At 35.8% G+C, this 20,512-nt stretch overlaps 2 protein-coding genes across 8 annotated transcripts; both read left to right on the top strand.

The window, feature by feature from the left end:
* The first annotated feature begins 13 nt into the window (after positions 1-13).
* On the top strand, positions 14-9,458 carry mob3c (MOB kinase activator 3C). 4 transcript variants are annotated; one of them, XM_077202940.1, is made up of 5 exons: positions 321-1,563; positions 4,369-4,446; positions 6,064-6,592; positions 7,656-7,858; positions 8,821-9,458. In XM_077202940.1, the coding sequence occupies exons 3-5, from the start codon at positions 6,175-6,177 to the stop codon at positions 8,848-8,850; spliced, it is 651 nt and encodes a 216-aa protein (XP_077059055.1). In that variant the 5' UTR covers positions 321-1,563; positions 4,369-4,446; positions 6,064-6,174; the 3' UTR covers positions 8,851-9,458. The 4 variants fall into 4 exon arrangements, with proteins under 4 accessions (XP_077059056.1, XP_077059055.1, XP_077059054.1 ...); XM_077202941.1 differs by lacking the exons at positions 321-1,563; positions 4,369-4,446 and adding an exon at positions 14-35; XM_077202939.1 differs by lacking the exon at positions 4,369-4,446 and having other exon boundaries at positions 321-480.
* Positions 9,459-10,297: 839 nt separating this feature from the next.
* mknk1 (MAPK interacting serine/threonine kinase 1) lies at positions 10,298-19,981 on the top strand. Of its 4 annotated transcripts, none has more exons than XM_077202876.1 (15): positions 10,316-10,499; positions 10,812-10,894; positions 11,470-11,505; positions 12,938-13,025; positions 13,156-13,263; positions 13,478-13,575; positions 13,660-13,739; positions 14,376-14,449; positions 14,537-14,641; positions 14,728-14,783; positions 16,826-16,921; positions 17,024-17,218; positions 17,304-17,468; positions 18,403-18,446; positions 18,528-19,981. In XM_077202876.1, exons 2-15 carry the CDS (start codon positions 10,859-10,861, stop codon positions 18,715-18,717), a joined length of 1,371 nt encoding a protein of 456 aa, XP_077058991.1. In that variant the 5' UTR covers positions 10,316-10,499; positions 10,812-10,858; the 3' UTR covers positions 18,718-19,981. The 4 variants fall into 4 exon arrangements, with proteins under 4 accessions (XP_077058994.1, XP_077058991.1, XP_077058993.1 ...); XM_077202877.1 differs by having other exon boundaries at positions 10,421-10,499; positions 11,334-11,505; XM_077202879.1 differs by lacking the exon at positions 10,812-10,894 and having other exon boundaries at positions 10,298-10,499.
* The last annotated feature ends 531 nt before the right edge of the window (positions 19,982-20,512 follow it).

Genomic DNA, 20,512 nt, shown 5'->3' with positions numbered 1-20,512 from the left:
ACTGGAATTTTTGGGCATCGTCTCTTTCGGTCTAGGTAGGCGGCACAAGGTTTTGAGACACAACCATACAGTGGCAAGACAGTGAGATTAACTATCATGTCACTCTCACTCTCTTAATATACAGGCTAAGTATGTCTACATTATAAATATAGATTACATTGAATATCTATCCATAAGTGGCGGCTCGTGAGGGGCGGCAATGGGAGAAAAACCATTTAAAGTTAATAAAACTCCCAGTTATTATTATCAACATATTGAATATTTACAATCAGAAATCCTTATGTGTGGGGGGAACCCCGAGGATAAACGCGCGCACGCTTTGGAGATTATCACGTGAAACGAAACAATATCCAATCAGAAAGCGAGATGATGGAAGACGGAAGCATAACAAACGCAGTCATGGCGCGGCACAAAGTGAAATTGAATTGATGTGGACAGCAAAGATGGAGGATCAGCTTGTTGATTTGTGGCTTAGAAAATGTAATTAGCTCAGTATAAAAACCATTCCATATAAGGATAGGTGTACCAGTACACATGATGAGTGTGTGAGAGAGAAAGAGACGGAAAATTAACTGTGGTTGTATTATAGGCGTATTGAACATTTGTATAACCAAATAGATACTATATTTAGATTTTTTTAGCTAAACTATGGTTCATTTGTGTTATCATGGTTTAACTCCAATATCCATGTTTTATTTTTTATTTGTAGTAAAAAAACAGTAAAAAAAAATGTAGTAAAAAAACAATTTTTCGTAAGGGGAGAGAGACAGGGCCAGCGTGTGTGCATTACCAGTCTATATCTGAGAAGTTCACTAAATTCCTGCTATCTCCACGACTTCACCCAAACCCTTTACTTTTTTTCCATCAAAATCATTCCAAACACTATCATCGCAATTTCTTCCTACATATCGTCCGCAATGCTTATTCTGAATTCTCGCGAGATTTCCTGTGTTCACAGTCTAGCCTCTGTTTGAAAATCTGTTAATGTCTGGTGTGCTGTCTTTGTCACACCATCATCATGGCACACCACACACTAGGAGCAAAACGGTTAAATCTAGGATTTTTTGTCCTCATGTTTGTGGTCTATCACTTTTTGAAAATCTTATAAGATGTAAAAAATATTTTGTGTGTGTGTACCCTACTGTCTATGTGTACCCAGCATAAAGCGAGTCTGAGGAGCAGGAGAGGGAGGGGATGCAAATCCAGAGCCTCCGTTGTTGATAACATCATCCAATCACCATCGAGTATTCCACTTTCAGCGGTTAGAGTGTTGAGAAAAACACATGACAGAGGAGGCTTGCCTCCCTTGGTATTTCAACCAATCATTGTAGAGACGTAAACTACGTGATAATAGTTTGAACTTCCAGCGCTGATGGAGAGTAGAGATATTGAATTTGAATATTTAAATTTGAGCAGAAACTACAAATTAAAAATGAAGACACCATGCCTAACTGTCCATATGCTACAGAAATGAGCTTCACTTAACGGAAAAACGTACTATTTTAATACGGACATTTAAAAGGACAGTAGAATGGATTTTTTTGCTTCAAGTAACGTTACTAGGTGAGTGAAATTATATTTATAGATTCTATCTATCTATCTATCTATCTATCTATCTATCTATCTATCTATCTATCTATCTATCTATCTATCTATCTATCTATCTATCTATCTACTTTCAGGCTTGACCTGTATCTGTCTGTTCTTTCCATCTGTCCTGTCCATCTATTCGTTCCTTAAGGCACTGAGTCACATTCTCGAGTATTACTGAAAGCTGTGGTACACAATGTCTGCAGCTGATATGAAAATGAAATATACATTAGTGGAACATTAGACATTCACTATTTTCACTATATTCACTGCTTTGCTCTTTATTCCCTGATTAAATCTAATTTAGGCTATACCACAAAGTACACTTTCTTCATGATTGGTAAAACATGTGTCTTTTTCTAACTTTATTATTGTCATTCATGTTACATAGACAAAATATCCAAAACTGCATACACAAGCTGGGTAATTGCTATGTATGACAAGTACGATGAACAGCACAGATAAGACACTTGAAACGATGTTGGGGCAATAGTTGAATTAAGCAGGATAACACAGGCCAATAAACCGACATCATTCAGGGGCCTGTTTAATTAAACTGTAATTCCTTTCATTTTTATTTAAATTCACCCAAAAAAGTAAAATATTTGTACTTGTTCATATTCAAGTAATATTGCAAAATAAACCCCACAAGTTGACAAACTGTATAATTTGTACATTTTAAAAACTAAAAATTAACCTATAGCCTCAGGGGCAGTTATTTCATGACAATGATGCCCTGGCGACCAAAGCCCAGCCCAGTTTATTGAACATTTGATGAAAGAAGTTTTAGTTGAAACATCTGCTTTCAGGTCATAAATTGTCCAGCTATGGCTCAGTTTAGGGTGTCTTGAAAAGAAAGAACAAAGAACTTTCTGCCTACGTCACAAACATGCATATAAATATTGCAAACGTTGCAAAAGTCACTGGCACAGATTTCTTGAAGATCTAGTTTTTGATCTGTAACATAAATATTTCAAATACAAACAACACAGTTATTACACAAATACAAACAACACTGTTGAAAAAACTCAGTAAATTGTAGAAATATAATTTGCTAATAGATTTAGAAAAGCAACCAATAAAACAAATTATATGCCTCAGTAAATGTGAAAACATTGTACTTTATTTACTTTTTTGAAAAACAATTGCAAAACAACTACTCTCATATAGGCATAAACAAAAACACACAAACATTTTTAATGTATATTTCCATGAATCATATTCATCAAGCATATCCCAATTATTTTCATTACTTAAGAGATAAAGGTACTCCAAGTTATTTAAAAAGCCATTCTAATCAGTTTCATAATATATGTTTATTTTATTTTTATTTTTTTACTTTATACTTTAAAAGAAATTAAACCCAACGTCAATGATTTTGCCACTTAATAATTTGTAAAAGATTTATTTCCATCTAGTGGTCACTAATAGTAATTACATCACAATTGTGCTCAGTTTTTAGTTAGTTCTAATAGTAACTGATTATATGTAATCTGGATTACGTAATCAGATTTCAAACATTAAATTATTGTAATTAGATTATATTATGTTTTAAGACATTTACCTTTTATTCTCCCTAATTGTTGTTTTTATCTCTATTAAATGTTCTTTTATAAAAAAATTTTTTAAAGAAAATATATATTTAAAAAACAAACAAATATATATATATATATATATATATATATATATATATATATATATATATATATATATATATATATATAAACTTTTGCTTATATATGTTCAGAAAGTCTTCCAGTTTTGTGGAATTGCACACACAGACTAGTCAGGCCACACAGCATCAACAAATAAAATATTTAATCTTTTTGTTAGTTAGTGTTTTATTTTGATTGTTTATATTATAAAAGTACGATTTAATGAATTATTAGCTTTTTAAATCAATGTATAATCCCTCTGCAGTTCCTGATGTAATGTAATATCTAATGCAATTCATGTTGTTGATGACAAAAAAGTGAATAATTTTTCTTTCTCTTTGTATTTTTTTATCCATAGTTGGACAATTCATATCAATGTTATAAACAAGTTAGGTCAAAATTAATCTAAAAGTAATCGATATAGTAGTCAGATTACATTACCTAAAAATGTGTAATGTACATAATAGATTACATTTTACAATTACAATTTTTATCATTTTGTATTTAGTTATAGACAATTTGTAAGTAATCCACCCAGAACTGATTTTATTTATTTATCAATTTTAAGTAAAAAAAAAAAATCTAAAGATAAAACCTAATTATCTGCAGCAAACTTGCCGTCTTAAATTTGGCGTCTTCACAATGAATTCCAAACTTTTAGACATTTAAAAAAAAAACTATTATGAACAAATGTAATATTAAACTTACATTGAGTTTTTTTGAATATTTTTAAAATATATTGTGAGTTTGTGAAAAATATGGTCCAAATGTTCTATTAAGATGTTCTGAGAAAGTGTGAAGTTACAGTCCTCTTGTTTGAAGTTTCAAGCACAATGGAGTTTGGGGGGTGTGGTGCTGGCCAGGGAAAAGGATGTGGCTTGATGTGGGACTGGACTTCACAGACTGATACTCCTCCCACCACCAATGAAATCTTTCCTTTTAACTTCACACTGCCCCTGAGCACACATGACACGCACACACACACACACACAGGCACACAAAAACAGACAACAGCGCCTACCAGACAAAATCAGGATATGACATCATACACAGGAAGGCAAGCCAAGTAACTTTTCAGCTTGTTGATTTTACTCTATACTGTATTCTTAACTGAGTTTTGCAGGGATAAGACCGGCTGATGAGTCTGAAAGGGAAACAACATTCCAAGTGTCTACAGCGGGACTAAAGACAGATTCTTTAGGTAGGGACCTCAAAACTTCTTTTCATTAGTAAGATGCTACTTTTGTTTTCATGATCTTAATGTAGTAATGTCAGAGCTCATGTGCCGTGGGGGCTCAGAGAAAGCGTGATCAGGCACGTCAGTGTTTGACGTGATTGTTGGAGGGGTGGACAAATAACTCCTCTGTCCTTTGGTTCCATATTGAATGACTTGAGTTCAATCCAACCTCCACAACTGAGTACTTTTGTGTCTATTATAAAGTCTTTACTTTACTTGAGAAAGTGAAAGGATATATAACACGTTGGTTAGAAACGGGGATATGCCTATTTTATAGAATTGAAAAATATTATTTTAAGTGCCTTTTAATTGTGTGAAAATACTGTGATATCTATTATCAGCTGCAACAAATGGCAGAAACAGACTTATGAGAACTCAAATGTTCCTGCAAAATATATCTCAACATGGGCTATGAGAACTTTAACAGTTTATCTTGTAACCAGGCTTTCTGTGAATACATTTATGGGAGGAGAGAGAAAGAGAGAGGGAAAGAAAAACAAGACTTATCAAAAATAGACAAAAAAAGGATGGACTCAAACATGGATACTCAGCCGGGACGTTAAATGAAAACAGGCAGGGTTTGGTTGTACGGCTGAAGAGACACTTTAAAATCCCTCCAAAACGCATCTCATTTCAGCCACTTCGAACAAACACAGGAAGTTATGAAAATGGTGATGTGGATAAAACAAGGCAGATGGAAACTTAATGCATAGAGAGAATTATAAATGAATTGTTTGCTTGTAGTGGTCCATTTATGGAGTTTATATGCATTACCATTAAAAAGTTTGGGGTCAGTACGTTTAAAAAAGAAAAGAAATTGATACTTTTGTTCAACAAGGATTCAATTGATTAAAAGTGACAGTAAAGACTTTTATAATGTTATAAAAGATGTCTATTTCAAATAAATGCTGTTCTGTCATGACAACTCGGAGAGATCGGCATGGTAATGGATACGGCGATGTTAATGTATTTGGTCTTGGTGGAATAGATCTGCTACGCTGCATATGCCGATGCATACACGACACGTTGCTGTATAATATAGAATAAATTACCCATAGCCGATCTATACAGGTGGAGCTGGGGAAGGTGGAGGGTTTCTGTAAAGGCTCTGCAGACTGCTAACAGCAACACTACCGGTATTTGTTTTAATGTTGAGCTGCAGCTCATTTGCCGCTGATGCAAGAGCAACCAATCAGCTGCGCTAATGTAGATGACGATGCAATCGCTAGATTCGCTACCAAAGACGCATGGAAGCTTTTAAAAATGTTAATTCTGAACTATTCCTAAGTTAAAACATTAGTATTGTGTTGTTTAAAAATGAATATAAACTTGTTTTCTTTGCATGATTCACGGTCTGAAAACATGGTATCTTTTTTTGTAATTTTGACCAGTTTCTGCATTTTCTCCATATAAATGCTCTAAATGACAATGACAAATGTTGTCAGTAGTTTGTGGATAAATCAAAAATGTTAATTTTACTCAAATAATGAATCCAGAGAAACGGCTAATTTTGCAGTGGCCTCTTAATTTTTTCCAGAGCTGTATAAGAGAGGCATTGCTTTACTTTCTTCTTCTCTCTAGAAACTTCCTTATCGGATGGGACGAGGGCCCAGGGAATCATAAGAGTCAACATTCCCAACTGTCCGGATCCTGGCTGGATCTGACTCCTCCGTCACCCTGCTCAGTTCAGCAATGGCTCTGTGCTTGGGTCAGGTTTTCAGCAAAGACAAAACATTCCGGCCTCGAAAGCGTTTTGAACCTGGGACCCAGCGTTTTGAGCTGTACAAAAGAGCCCAAGCATCTCTGAAATCAGGCCTTGACCTGAGGAAAGTGGTGCAGCTTCCCGATGGGGAGAACATTAATGACTGGATAGCTGTGCACGTGGTGGATTTCTTCAATCGAATCAATCTCATCTACGGGACTGTGAGCGAGTTCTGCACTGAGAAGAGCTGTCCCATCATGTCTGGAGGGCCACGTTATGAGTACAGGTGGCAGGATGGGGATCAATACAAGAGGCCCACCAAACTGCCCGCTCTTATATACATGAACCTCCTGATGAACTGGATCGAGTCACTCATCAATAATGAGGACATCTTTCCTACACGAGTAGGTCTGTGATGTCAAATGTGTTTTCCTGACATCTTCGTTGCTGGGATAGGGCTACTAGTGCAGTCTGTTAATGACGTGATGCTAATTTATTTTTTTGTTAATTGCCAAATTAATCATTTGATATATTTTTAGGGGGCATAAAGTACAACAAATATCAGGGTGCATAACTGTCCTAATATCATAATGAGGAAACATGACATTAAAACAATGAAATTCTTGAAAATAAAACCTTTTGGTTTAGTTTGGCATTATCAATTATTATTATTTATTAGAAATAATTCATCACTGCTTCACTGCTTATTAATATATTTGAAAAACCTTTGAGTTATAGTGCAACCAACATGCAAACATTTTCAGGAAAAAAAAACATAAAAAGATCAAAGTCCCTCAAAATTATTCAACCTTTTTAATGACCCTAACATAATGATATTTTTATGAATTAATATTTCGTTTTATAAAAATACCCTAAAATATATGCATCACATTTATTCGCAGTATGGGAAAATATGTTATTACTTCTTTATGGTTAAACCACATTTTCAGAGTCATAAAACTTTTCAAAATATGAAACCAACATGAATACCAAGAGTACATTTCTTTGTGTTTTAAACTAGATTTTTACAAGGTTTTCCTATCTTTTCAGACTCCTGCATTTATGACCTTTTTATTGTTTCAGTAAGAAGCTTTGAAAACCTTTGCGTATTAATAAATGAGTATGCGAATGAAAAGAAATAGGACAAAAATATTTAGGCCGAAATATCCAGTTAGGTTTCTCAGGAATTCCTGTATGCTTTGGGGCCAGGGAACACTAGACACATACTTCTGTCTGAAAAAAAAGATTGCTGGATAGAGTTACAGAAGCTATACTAGCACTGCCAACAATTCATAATTCCAAAGGCTGACCTATTTGCTAAAACCCTTGAGAAATACTCAGTAGGCTTTTTCTCCTTAAATACCATTTGAATTTTCACATGGAAGAAAATCATGCAGCTCAAGTCTACCATTTTGAAATGTGTTTATCATACAATGTGATAAGGGTGACACTGGTTTTCTTCTGTTTCTAGGAGTCCCTTTTCCAAAGAACTTTCAGCAGGTGTGCAAAAAGATTCTGAGTCGGTTGTTTCGGGTGTTTGTACATGTGTACATCCATCACTTTGACATGATCTGTAGTATGGGGGCTGAGGCTCACATCAACACCTGCTACAAACACTACTATTTCTTCATCTCTGAGTTCAGCCTTATCGACCACTCGGAGCTGGAGCCACTGGTGAGAGAGCTGTGCTTTCATTACTGTTATAGAGCAGAGGGGCATTATTGTTATGAACTGGCTCTCAATGTAGTAATAATAAATATTATTATACACAAAATAATAAATGAGGTAGTGGCACATACAAGTAACTCGATTTATGTAATCAGATTACTTTTTTCAAGTAATGAGTAATGCAGTTACTTTCTCAAATGCAGTCACTTGTTCAAATAAGAAACCCAAGTTACTTACTACAAATGCAGATGTGTAAACGTGATGGTTATTGTAGTTCTAGACTAAATGTGAGCAGGCAGTTACTCATCATGTACAAAAACAGATTCAGTATCCCTTAAAATGAATAAAAACAGTGAAATGCAGAGAATTATGCAAACCTACAATAGTTAATGTTAAATTACACCAATAAGTATTTAGTCTCACTTTATTAACCAATGTCTTTGCTACTGACCTTTAATGATCCAATGAAACCGTACCAATAGGTAAAAAAAAAATACTTTAGAGAAACATCACATTTGTGTTCCTTTTTTTCCTCTTCTTCTCTTGCATCATTCTGTGATCCATAATGGCAGCACAGTTGAAAAGTTTGAGCTGCGACCTCTACTGTACAGTTGTGATTTTGCATTTCCTTCAGCCTGAGGCTTATTCATTTCACTTATGGTTTTTTACATTTGCAAAAAAATAGAACTTTTGCTTTTGTTGTAAAAAAAAAACCCAAACAAGCCCAGCCCAGGTAAGAAAAGTAACACAAAAGTAACATAACACATTACTTTCCATAAAAAGTCATTAACGCAATTAGTTACTTTTTTTTTAGGGAGTAACACAATATTAACGTATTAAAAAAGAAAAAAAATTCCCAACACTGGTGGCAATTAACTGGTGAGTTTAATGAACAACTGCATGCTGTGACAGCACATTGCAAATGTGGTATGTTTGTCCTGATAATTGTGTTTTTTCTGTCTTTACAGAAAGAAATGACAGAGAGGATCTGCCATTGAAAGATGTTGAGAATGGATGTGCATCCAAAAGCACAAAAAACTTCAATCATTCAGTCCAAAATAATTATGTATTATTTACTGATCTAAGATCAGGCGAGATCTGAGACCCACAAATGTGCTAAACTGCAATGCAACTTGCTTCAATATTTCAATATTTCTGAAATATGGGTCCAGCAATTCAATACATGTTCTAGAGACAGTACATGTTTAAATTATATATCTCAGATTGTGCAGTATTGATATGAAATGATGCATTGATTGCTTAGTGGTATGCATACAGTTTTGAGCATTTCGCAATGTGACTTCAACGATACTTTAAAAATATTTGTCCCTGAGGGAAACTTGTCTTGAAATGGCATGTCTTAAACTTCTGCTGACTGAGCTTGAGATGTTACATTGCTCTGTCGAGTTTGTGCCAGTGTGCAGGGGCGGAAGCCTTTGCTAGTATTTTTATTTAACCAGGGCATGTGCAGTAAAAAGAAACTACCATATCTGGTGAATGATGAGGAATAGTAGGCTACTCCACAGTAGTTCTTATTTCAGGACATGTGCTGTTTTTGCTTTTGTATTTTTGCATGCAAGTTTAAAATACAAACATTTTAAATTACTCTCTTCTTTTTCTTTTCTTTTTAAACTGGTTGGGAAAATACAAACCAGAAGTTTCTCAAAACAATGAAATATCATTTTCAGACATTCCTTATACTTAGCTTTAGTATAGGCTACTGCTTATTTTCACTTATATCATCCTCATCACAATATCCATTCAATTATAGACTGGTTGAAATATGAAAATACTTGCCAATTAAAGTACAATTGTACGAGTAAGGTTTGACCGATTCATCAAAAAGAGCCGAGTTACAAATGACAATTCACTATTGCTTGCTATATTCCGTATAACATTTTATGAATTAATAAAATATTCATAAATTCCATGTAGCCTATTTTCCAGGCTTCGGCTATTTCACTGATAGGCTATATCCAGGTTTCTGATTAGCCTGTGGCAACCCTGATATATGCAGGGTTAGGATTAAAAAGAACTGAATTATTTATAAATTAACACTGTAAAAAGGAAATCACGGCTGACAAACTCCCTAGTGGGAAACATTCACGGCAGAGAATTCAGATAAACATTAATAAATAAATCCCCCAGGTCATCCAATTATGCTATATAACTCCTTTATGGTGACTCTCTCCTACGGACACGGTAGTCAGCATTTACATTAAAATAGTTTTATTCACTTCACTGTATGAGTCTAATTATTTAATTTGTCCGACACAAGTCCTGTAATACTCCCACAAAACTCTTAAATCAGGTTCGCGGTAGCCCTCTGGTGGCAGCAACGTAGCATATGAATATATTCATTCATGCTTGCGTCATCTCGTAATCTCCCTCGCTCGTCCAGTCACGCAACCTGATTAATATTCATGACCCAACCCGTCACCATGTGATTCGCAAATGCAACGCAGGCTCACTCAGTGACCATCAGTAGGAGGGCAGTTTGGCGCGATTGGGGTGGTGCTGTTGTGGTTTCTGTGTTGTCCTCCTCCTCCACCTCTTCCTCACTCACTCACTCTCACTGCTGCTGTTGTACAGCGGGGAGGCACTCATTGAACAGCCAACGTTAGACTCATTCGGCCGCAATCTTCAGGTTTGAATCTTTTTTTAAATATAAATAATATATATGTATATAAATGGATGGTGTTTTATCTAGGGTCATGTGATAAAGCGGCTTCATCGATTGGGTCGCTCGGTTCGCGCCAGGTCGCAAAAACAAACGTTTGTATCGTTAGGGCGAGTTATATGTATTAAAACTATTATTTTCAGTTACTCAAAAAGAACATTTCTGCGGTTAACTTAGCACTGTCACAATTCTGCTTACATTGCTGCATTATTTCAGTTCTCTGACACTTGTTGCTTGTTTTCGACACTCATTTTAGTTCATGTTCTTCTTCTCTTAAAGGGATCTAGTTCACTCAAAAAACGAAATTTGTCAATTTATTCACCCTCATGCTCACACAAACTGACTCTCCGTGGAACATAAAGGTAACGTTAACCTCAGACTCACTTTCATTGCATCTCTTTTCCAAACAATGTCAGTGAATGGTGATCAATGTTATAATACTACCTACTATTTTGCAATACAGAAGAAAGTCATAAGGATTTGCTAGAATTTTTGAATGAACGATCAATATGCCTTGACTAGCAGCTACTGTTGCTTTAAATATGCAAATTTTTCCAGCCCGCTGCTACTCTAATCAATACTCCCGCCTATTACCCAATCAGCGTTATTTAATATAATTTCGTATATATGCAATATAATTTAATACTCCTTTATTCTCATTATTTCTCTGTATTTATGTAATACAATTAATATATCATGTTAAGTTTGCTGGATTTCCCACTCAGCTGCCAGATGATAAGAACTTGACCACATGTCACGACACTAATATCTTTGACATGATTTCACACAACTACTTAGAAGAAAAACGTACGCCTCAGTATGTGGCACTCTGCTGACGATGGACAGCTGACGTCACGAGTTTTCACTGCGGCGCGAGCGCTGTCACGGCTCCGTCTCGCGCGGCTTCTGGAATGATCGTGTCTGTTTTTTCCTTCAGCTCGCGGACCTTCAGGCGCTCCACTACTCCCGCCAGGTACTGACAAGTATCGCGACTTACCTTAAAACGGGCTTTTTGACTTGTTTGTGAGTCTCAAACTGTAAAGCAGAGCCTGCACATGTATTTCGTAGTCGTGGAAATGGGGAGATGTTTAGGAACGCATTAGTCATGCGAGGCTTGTTCAGAGTGAGAAATCTGATAAGAGCACACTGAAGTGTTAGAGCTTGGGTTCACTTCCTTTCAATGATAGAAGATAGAAGTGAACTTAAAGTCACCATGAAATTAAAATGAACAATTCTTTTCTTTCTTTTTTTTTTTGGAATATTCCAGTATTTATTATGATTTATCCGTTCACATCATAATAATAAAAAAACAACAACAAAAAAACATGTGCCCTCATAATCCTTAAGCAAAATAGCTTCCCACTTCCTCTTGCAATGACAGCTAACCACAATCAAATGATTCAATCAATTCTCTATGGACAAAATCAAGCCCTCCCTAAATTATTTCCTGTTTGAGAAGCTGGTTTACTCGGATATACGTCACAATAGTTTCATACTTACTTTAATATATAATAATTTAGTCATACACATTAAATATTTGTGGAGGAGCATATAAAGCAAAAAAAGAAGATCGGCGCACACATTGTCATGCATGTTTGTCAATGATAAACTCTGGCTCTTGTTCACTCCAACTAAACTAAACCAAGGCAAAACAATATTTGAAAATGGACATTTTTACTATAACAGCAGGGAAATAACTACAGTCCCATGAACCATTGCAAACAACATAATCAAATTAAAACCAATACATTTCATGTTTTTTGCAAATATGCGTTTATGCACGCAAAAATGTAAGTAGTTTGAGAGTGTAGAGAGACTGACTCGATTGCGTCAATCATAGTGCTTCATTGGATTGGATAGGTGCTAAAGAGTTATTTTTTGGCATGATTTGCTCATTCTCTGATTGGTGCAGATTTATTTACAGGATTCCACTGATAAGCATGAATAAATAAGTTGAAATAATGCAGACTAATGGCTTCAACAAAAGCATATATCATTGATTAGCCGCCGTGTAGCTCACAATAGGTCTGTTATCGTTCAAAATGAATTCCGCTATAGAGAAAATGAATGGGATTTTTACTTCCGGACCTTCTGGTGAGGTCGACTAACAGCAGATGGAGATTATGCGTCGCCACTCTACTGCTATTCCTGCAGTTCCCGGATGTGAAATGATGAATTTTTTGTCGGATTTGAACCACTGAATTTGTAAAGCAAAATAAATGGACCAAAAATTGCCTGTTGAAGATTTATAGGATGTATTTTTTAAACAGAATGAATAATTTGGCTTATTGAATTTTTAATAATGAAAAAGTGTGTGAAATGCACTTTGTCTCTAGAAGCACTGGAACATTGCTGTTGTGTACTTTCACTTTTTACTCTTTAAATTTCTCTCTCCTTTCTCTCAGATAACCAATAGCACTCTGGCATCTGGCCTAGTGGAGAACCGTGGTCCGCTTTCTCATGCCCCCAACAGTGCCTCCCAAAACCCCGCAGGTACAGCTGCTTACGGCTAAACATTTAAAAACATATCCTTCAAATCTTGAAATCATTTCAAAAAGAAAATTCTAGCAGAGTGCCCAAGATCTGTCATTTAACATCTGCGGTTTTGTGTTTTTTACTTTAGGATTAGGTATGGAGATCAGTCAGGCAATCAACATCACAGACGCGGCTACACGCCGGAAGAAGAAACGCAGAACTCGGGCCGCGGACAGTTTCACAGGCAAATTTAGCGGTATTATACCACCATTACCATATAAGAACGTTACCAAAAAAAAGTATTACTCCTCATATTGTGTTCCTGGTCTTTATTTGGTTTACTCTCAGCATTATTCAATATTTAAAAATTATCATGAATCATCATAACTTCAGGATGTTTGATTGCATTTCCTGACTACATTTCCTGATTGGGTAAGGTATGAGTCAACTCAGAAGTGTGTGTGTTGTAGATCTGTATAGGCTGACGGATGAGCTGCTGGGTCAGGGCGCTTATGCTAAAGTCCAGGGCTGTGTGTGTTTACAGAATGGCAATGAATATGCTGTGAAGGTGAGAGGATTTAAAAAAAAAAAAATATTGCATTAGTTCAATGTCAAAAAAACATAATTAACCTTGTGTGGTTATGTTTCTTAGATAATTGAGAAGAAAGCTGGTCACAGTCGCAGCCGAGTTTTCAGAGAGGTGGAGACGCTTTACCAGTGTCAAGGAAATAAGTAAGATCATATTCCACTATTCGCTTGTTAATTCTTGACGTATCCAATTCTCTAATTCTCTCCATTTCAAGTGAGATCACTCTCAACAGCCATTTATGAGCACTATTCATACATAAATCATAAATTTAAGCAATGTGAGGCTGTGAGGGATAGACTTGCCGATGTATAAAGCTCCTAGATCCACAGCTCATGTTGTGTTGAGTTTTTTTTGTCTACTGAAATTTCTTGGAAAGATATTTTTGCAGTGTTTCGTCAGCAGAACATTCCAAAAACACATTAAATAACAGTGCAACCCACTGTAGAGATGTATGTCTATCCCTCGCAGCCGCACTTTCATTCCCGTAAAAAATCAAAGATGGTGCTGCTGTGAATAAGATCTATGGAGATAAAGGTTAGGATCATGAGTTTTCCCATAGTATTACAGCATGCCTTGAGTGTATATTAGCACGTTTTGTGTTTGCTTTTGGAATCTGAAGCCTTTTTTTCTCGGAAACAGTGGTGTCAGATTTAACAAGTGGATAGTCATTATACTTAAAAAGAAAATACTGTACTTTATATTAAAATTACTGTATAAATACTTGATTGTAGTTATTAGTATACACAATTGCACAACTGCATCCATTGTATGTTCTACAGGAACATTCTGGAGCTAATTCAGTTTTTTGAAGAGGACAGCTGTTTTTATCTGGTGTTTGAGAAGTTACGTGGAGGTACAGTTATATTGTAGAGAAATACAAATGCAGTCTCATTCTCAGTTAGTTTTTTTTTTTCTGATTATTTTTCTCTTTTCCTCTCAGGTTCCATTTTAACACACATCCAGAGACGAAAATACTTTGATGAGAGAGAGGCTAGTCATGTGGTCAGGGATATAGTACATGCACTGGACTTTCTGCACAACAAAGGTAAATACTATAGATTTTCTCTGCGGCCCACTGACCATGACTCGTGCGAATCGGTTTACTTCAGACATGTTTCTGTTTTTCCACAGGAATCGCTCACCGGGACCTTAAGCCTGAAAATATCCTGTGTGAATATACTGATAAGGTAATGCATCCATTTTGTCTTCTAAACCCCGGGTAAACAGACCCTGGGTTATCCTATTATCTGCTCGAAATGTTCCCAGGGTTTACAATTAATTCTGGTTCTTTATAAGATGACACTTATACATACATTTCTAAACCCTGGGTTAACATCCTTATTTTTTATTTGCGGTGTCAGTGTCATTGATTGGACGGACGCTGCACTCGACCCGTTTAAATAAAGGCTCTAGCATTGCGCATCTTCATTATATATTGCAGACTACTATCAAGTTTTTCCTGAATGGACTTTTCAGACTGTAACAGTGATACAGTCTCTTATTCACTCCATTTGACATGTTTCCCCTCAAACTCTGAAACGGTTTATACAACACGCAGTGTTTCTGTGACTGTCCAAAGCATGTGAATATGAGGCATGTGATGGGTGTCTGTTGTTAAGCATCTAGTTGTAATATTCTATTGCTGCATCGTTTCACACATCGTCGTGCAGTGCCAAACTTGTGTGAACGACAATGTGTGAACTGAAAAAGCAGTGCTAACCCCGCTTCTAAATTAGAAATGTAAAACGTTCCTTTACCCGGGGTTATAGTCAGGGCTTAGATCGACGATGACCCGAGGTTAAGTGCAGTATGACAAAGCCCTCTTGTATAGTCTGCAGGGCTACGTTAGGGTTTGGAGAATCCTGAGAGATGTGGTGCAAATTCAACAGTAAAATTTAAAGTCAGGCCTCTCAATGGTAAAATTCAGAAATCGCGATCCAGGGCAGTCTCTCTTACAAGCGAAACATACCTCAGAGAGCCACAAAAACAAGTATCTCTAAGCATAAAAGAGTATTTATTCAGTAAAATCATTCATTTATCATAGAACAAAGACTTTCAACGTTGATTGGATAAATGAACAGATTGTCATAAGGCTTTCCGGCTCATATTCATTCAAATTGTTCTTCCTCATCCCATAATATGGTTACCTTACATGCGTAAATAATTTTTAATTGGAAACATTTTATCTGACTCCCTAGACTCTTCCCAGGCCTACCGACCTTGACTGTAGAAAGAAGCAATATATACAACTTCTCACAGCATTTGCAGATTAAACTTGAATCATAAGAGAGAACATTTTTTTCTTCTACCAAGAGTATGATGAAAAGAGGGTGCCTGTGTTCAGTAGTTATCTACGGCCTTGCATTTGAGTGCCTCAGATAAACAGCTTATCAGTCAAAATCTACATGACCTCTGTTGAGCAGAGACCTGCCTGAAACCTTCAGTTCGTCCTCTTACATTCTTAAAAAGCAGTTAACAATCTCTAGAAACATTTACTTTGTCCTTCTCCCCTAATCTCTCTTTTCAAATGCATTATATATTGAGTAGCAATATTCAATACATTCAAAATATTGATTTAACATATAAATATATGCGTATATGTCAAGCCGTGTATCTTTCATGATTAAAAAGTTATTTAAGGAAATATCTGTACCTCATGCTAAATGAATCATGTATAAGCAGTAGCATTCGTTGAATACACAGGAAAATAATACTTCTCTTACAGAGACTAGTGAATGCATTATTTTACATCAAACTGTTCAAATGTTTGAGGTCAGTACAATTGAATGCTTTCAGCAAGTCTGCATTTATTTAATAAAAAACACAGTAAAACATTACAATTTAAATTAACTGTATTCTAATTGAATATATATTTGTATTTTATTCCTGTTGTCAGCATTACTCCAGTCTTCAGTGTCACAATCCTTCGGAAATCATTCTAATGTGCTGATCTGGTGCTCAAGAAACATTTCTCATTATTATCAATGTTGAAATACATTTTTGTGGAAACCGTGATGCTTTTTTTTTAGGATTTTTTTGATGAATGGAAAGTTCAAAAGAACTTTTTGTAACATTATAAATGTCTTTACTGTCACTTTTGAATTTTAGTGCATCGCAGCTAAATAAAAGTATTGTCTTTTTTTATTTTTTATACTGACCCCAATCTTTTGAACGGTAGCATATGTATGTTTAAAATCTTAATTGTAATGAGTTTGTTGCTTCCATTCAGGTTTCTCCTGTGAAGATTTGTGATTTTGACCTTGGGAGTGGAGTAAAGCTGAACAGTGCCTGTACCCCAATAACCACCCCTGAGCTCACCACACCAGTAAACAACATCAGATTTGTTCTCAATGCTTTTAGCATGCTGGAACTGTGTTATAGTAGTGTTATGAGTAGCACTGTTTGAGAGGTGTGTTTTCTGCTTCAGTGTGGCTCCGCAGAATACATGGCTCCTGAGGTGGTTGAGGTCTTTACGGATGAGGCTTCTTTCTATGATAAACGCTGTGACCTCTGGAGCCTTGGGGTCATTCTCTACATCCTGCTTAGTGGGAGCCCCCCCTTCACTGGCCACTGCGGCACCAACTGCGGCTGGGAACGTGGAGAGACGTGTCGTGCCTGCCAGGTAAGGCACACGCTAATTGCAATATATGTACAGAATTCACTTTATCCATGTAGAGACCTTTGAAGTGTTGTTCTCTCCCGTTCAGAACAACCTTTTTGAGCGGATTCACGAGGGGAAATATGAATTTGGGGATGGAGTCTGGGCTCAGATCTCAGCCAGTGCCAAAGATCTGATCTCGCGGCTGCTGGTGCGAGATGCCACTCTGCGACTGAGTGCCGCCCAGGTCCTGAAGCATCCCTGGGTGCAGGGGGTGAGTCTTCTGCTCTCTTCATTTTTCTTGAAGCCTTTTTGATTTTGAACTTAAATGGGCATGAACAATATGGAATTTGTGTGTGGTATACAATCATTTTACTTTTGTCCATTGTAACCTATTAAATGAAATAAATAATAAATAGAAGTTTTAAAAAAAGAAGAAATTAATACATTTATTCTGAAAGGCCACATATTAAATTAATCAAAATTGGGACTTTTTCATTGTAACAAAAAAATCTATTTAAAATAAATGCTTTTGAACTTTCTTAAAATAATTCATTGCCGTTTTAACCAAAATATTAAGCTGCACAACTGTTTAATTGTCAACATTGACTCTAATATAAGAAACTGTCAACATTGATGATAATAAGTAATGTTTCTAGAGCACCAAATCAGCATATTAGAATGATTTCTGAAGGAAATGTAGTAATGATGAAAAAATTCAGCTTTGCCATCACATGAATAAATTCCACACACACACACACACACACATGTATATACATATATTATATTATATTATACACATATATATTTTAAAATAGAAATAGTTATTCATTTTTCACTATTACTGTTTTTACTGTATTTTTAATCAAATAAATTGAGTTTTGGTGAGCAAAAGAGACTTCTTTCAAAAACATAACTTGGTAACATTTTACAATACGGTTCATTAACTACCTTAGTTAACATGAACCAAGAATGAACAATACTTTTATAGCATTTATTAATCTTGGTTAATATTCATTTCAACATGTACTAATACATTAAAATCAAAGGTTGTTAACATTAGTTAACGCACTAATGTTAACTAATGAACCTTATTGTAAAGTGTTAATATAATTCTTACCATCCACAAACTTTTAAACTAGTGTATATTATACAAACAAAATGTAACAATATGCAAATTATAATATTTTATGTATTTTATTTTACAGAATGCACCTGAAAGAGTTCTTTCAACTCCTCGTGTTCTACAAAGGTACCGTATTTGATTTGATTTGAAGTATATTTTTCAGTTTCTGTAATGTTTCTAACCATTGCTCTGGTTGGAATCCCATAGGAACTGCAGCACTAAAGACCTGACACAGTTCGCGGCTGAAGCCATCGCATTCAATCGACAACTGTCCCAGCAGGAGGAAGAGCAGGAGGACTTCTGTGCCGTCGTCTGCTCCATGAGGCTCTCTCCTCCCTCCAACTCCAGATTAGCCCGTCGCCGAGCACAGTCTCAAGCACTACGCACCAACACCTGATGCCTTCCCACTCCACAGGTGCTCCGGCGTTACAACCTTTCATACAAGTACATTCTCTGGCAGACGGAATGGGTTCTTGAACGAACCGTAAAGCAAACGCACGTGTGTATGCACCACAAGCTCAGTGCTATCAACCTGTAGCACAGGAACAGACTAACCTTAAGTATACAAACCAAAAACATGCAAATGTTTCTAATTAATTTACAGCTCGGGTTGATTGTCTTTCTGTGTAATGTGAGTTTTGAATGTTTGAAGCATCAGAATTTGTTTTTTTTAAATATTTATTACCCAATATTTATGGCTGGTGGTGTTTTAGTTAGATATAAAGAGGGTGATCAGCTCTTAGGGATTTAACAGATGTTTTAATTTTAATGTAACAACATCAGTGAGGCTTTTTAATCTATATTAGCATTAATTTTAACATTTTTTTTAAAAAACACTTAAGTTACTCTAACGCACTGGACCTCTTGCTTTGCCACTTTTTGCTATTATTTTCTATCTGTTTGTTTTTTTGTGTTATCAAAAGTCTAGCGTTTATAGTTATTGTTGAGTGAATAATGTTTTGGTTTATTTGAGCTATGTAAAGCCATGCTGCCTGACAGTAACATATCTTAGAAATACATTATGAAGTGTATCATTATGTATGGAAACACCATCGAGAGGTATGCTGCTTTAATGAGGGTGCTGATGAGGTATTATAGACGTTTGACCAGTTACTTTCAGCTCAAACGGTTAGTTAATATTGCACTGTATTTTTGTCTTTTCAGATGATTATATTTTTTCATTTAATGTATATTTTTGCATGGTTCTTGTGTCTTTTACATTACAGTGTTGAAACGTTATTTTGTTGAATATGTGAAGTATTTTTCTATGCATCAGGGCAATGAGCCCATTCTGCAGCCGACTCCATTATTAGGTGGAGTAAGTTTTATATTTTTAGTTTGCATTCAGTGGAAATTGTGCCATTTTGGGCAGAGCTCCTAATTCGCAAAATAACTAAATGACCTCTCCGTTGTCTTTATCCATGCATGTAGATTTATGAGTATGTGTTGGGAAACATTTACAGGGATGACACCAGAGGGCGCTACCTCATATTAATGGCCATGTTCTCAGTACTCTGTGCTTGTATGATACTGTAATGTAGTTTCTTAGTCTAAATTCAGATGTCTATGGAATGGCCATTTAAACCCTAAGAACTCTGGAACAGATCTGAGGCGTTCATTTGGTTTTCCAATTTTGAGAAATAAAGCAGTTTGCACTGAAACCTGGCTAATACTCGAGTCTTTAAGATGTCATACACCCGCTTACTTTACACTGTAATGATCACTTAACTGCTTTTATGTGGGGTGCTAAACACTGTAGGGTGGATAGCAATAGAAATAGTTTATTTTGAATTTGATGATACTGGTTACACTGATAAAAGCTGGCAATCATGAAGATTTAAGGTTAAAATCTTTTTCTTTTCTTTTTTTGTAAAGGAAAGTGTTTGTTAGACCTTGTAACTGTTAATCGTTTCTTTTACCATACCGAATCACTTTTTGCCACCACTAGTTCGTTTTACATATTATTATAAAAGATGATTGTTGTCCATCACCATTAGCGAAACAAAATGCTGTTTAAAATAGTTATGCCCCAAGTTTCACGGACAAGGCTTAAGCCTAGTCCAGACTAAAATGCATGTTTAAGCTGTTTTAACTGAAAGCAACTTGAAATAGACATCTCAAGACACACAACACAAATACGTTTTTTTTTCTTCCTAAGGCACATTTATAAAAGCTACTAAAATGTCCTGGCG

This window comes from Siphateles boraxobius, unplaced genomic scaffold (assembly GCF_051911475.1).
Source record: "Siphateles boraxobius isolate OS27281-9 unplaced genomic scaffold, OSU_SipBor_1 5, whole genome shotgun sequence".
Taxonomy (NCBI): Eukaryota; Metazoa; Chordata; class Actinopteri; order Cypriniformes; family Leuciscidae; genus Siphateles; species Siphateles boraxobius.
The sequence above is the reverse complement of the archived record's forward strand: the minus strand, read 5'-3'. Positions and strand labels throughout refer to the sequence as shown.

Coding starts and splice junctions, on each gene's coding strand:
- mob3c (XM_077202941.1), top strand. CDS start 6,175: ATGGCTCTGTGCTTGGGTCAGGTTTTCAGCAAAGACAAAACATTCCGG. Junction 6,593..7,655: donor CATCTTTCCTACACGAGTAG/GTCTGTGATGTC, acceptor TTCTGTTTCTAG/GAGTCCCTTTTCCAAAGAAC. Junction 7,859..8,820: donor ACTCGGAGCTGGAGCCACTG/GTGAGAGAGCTG, acceptor CTGTCTTTACAG/AAAGAAATGACAGAGAGGAT.
- mknk1 (XM_077202876.1), top strand. CDS start 10,859: ATGCTCACACAAACTGACTCTCCGTGGAACATAAAG. Junction 13,026..13,155: donor TGCCTCCCAAAACCCCGCAG/GTACAGCTGCTT, acceptor TTTTTACTTTAG/GATTAGGTATGGAGATCAGT. Junction 14,784..16,825: donor TGTGTGAATATACTGATAAG/GTAATGCATCCA, acceptor GCTTCCATTCAG/GTTTCTCCTGTGAAGATTTG.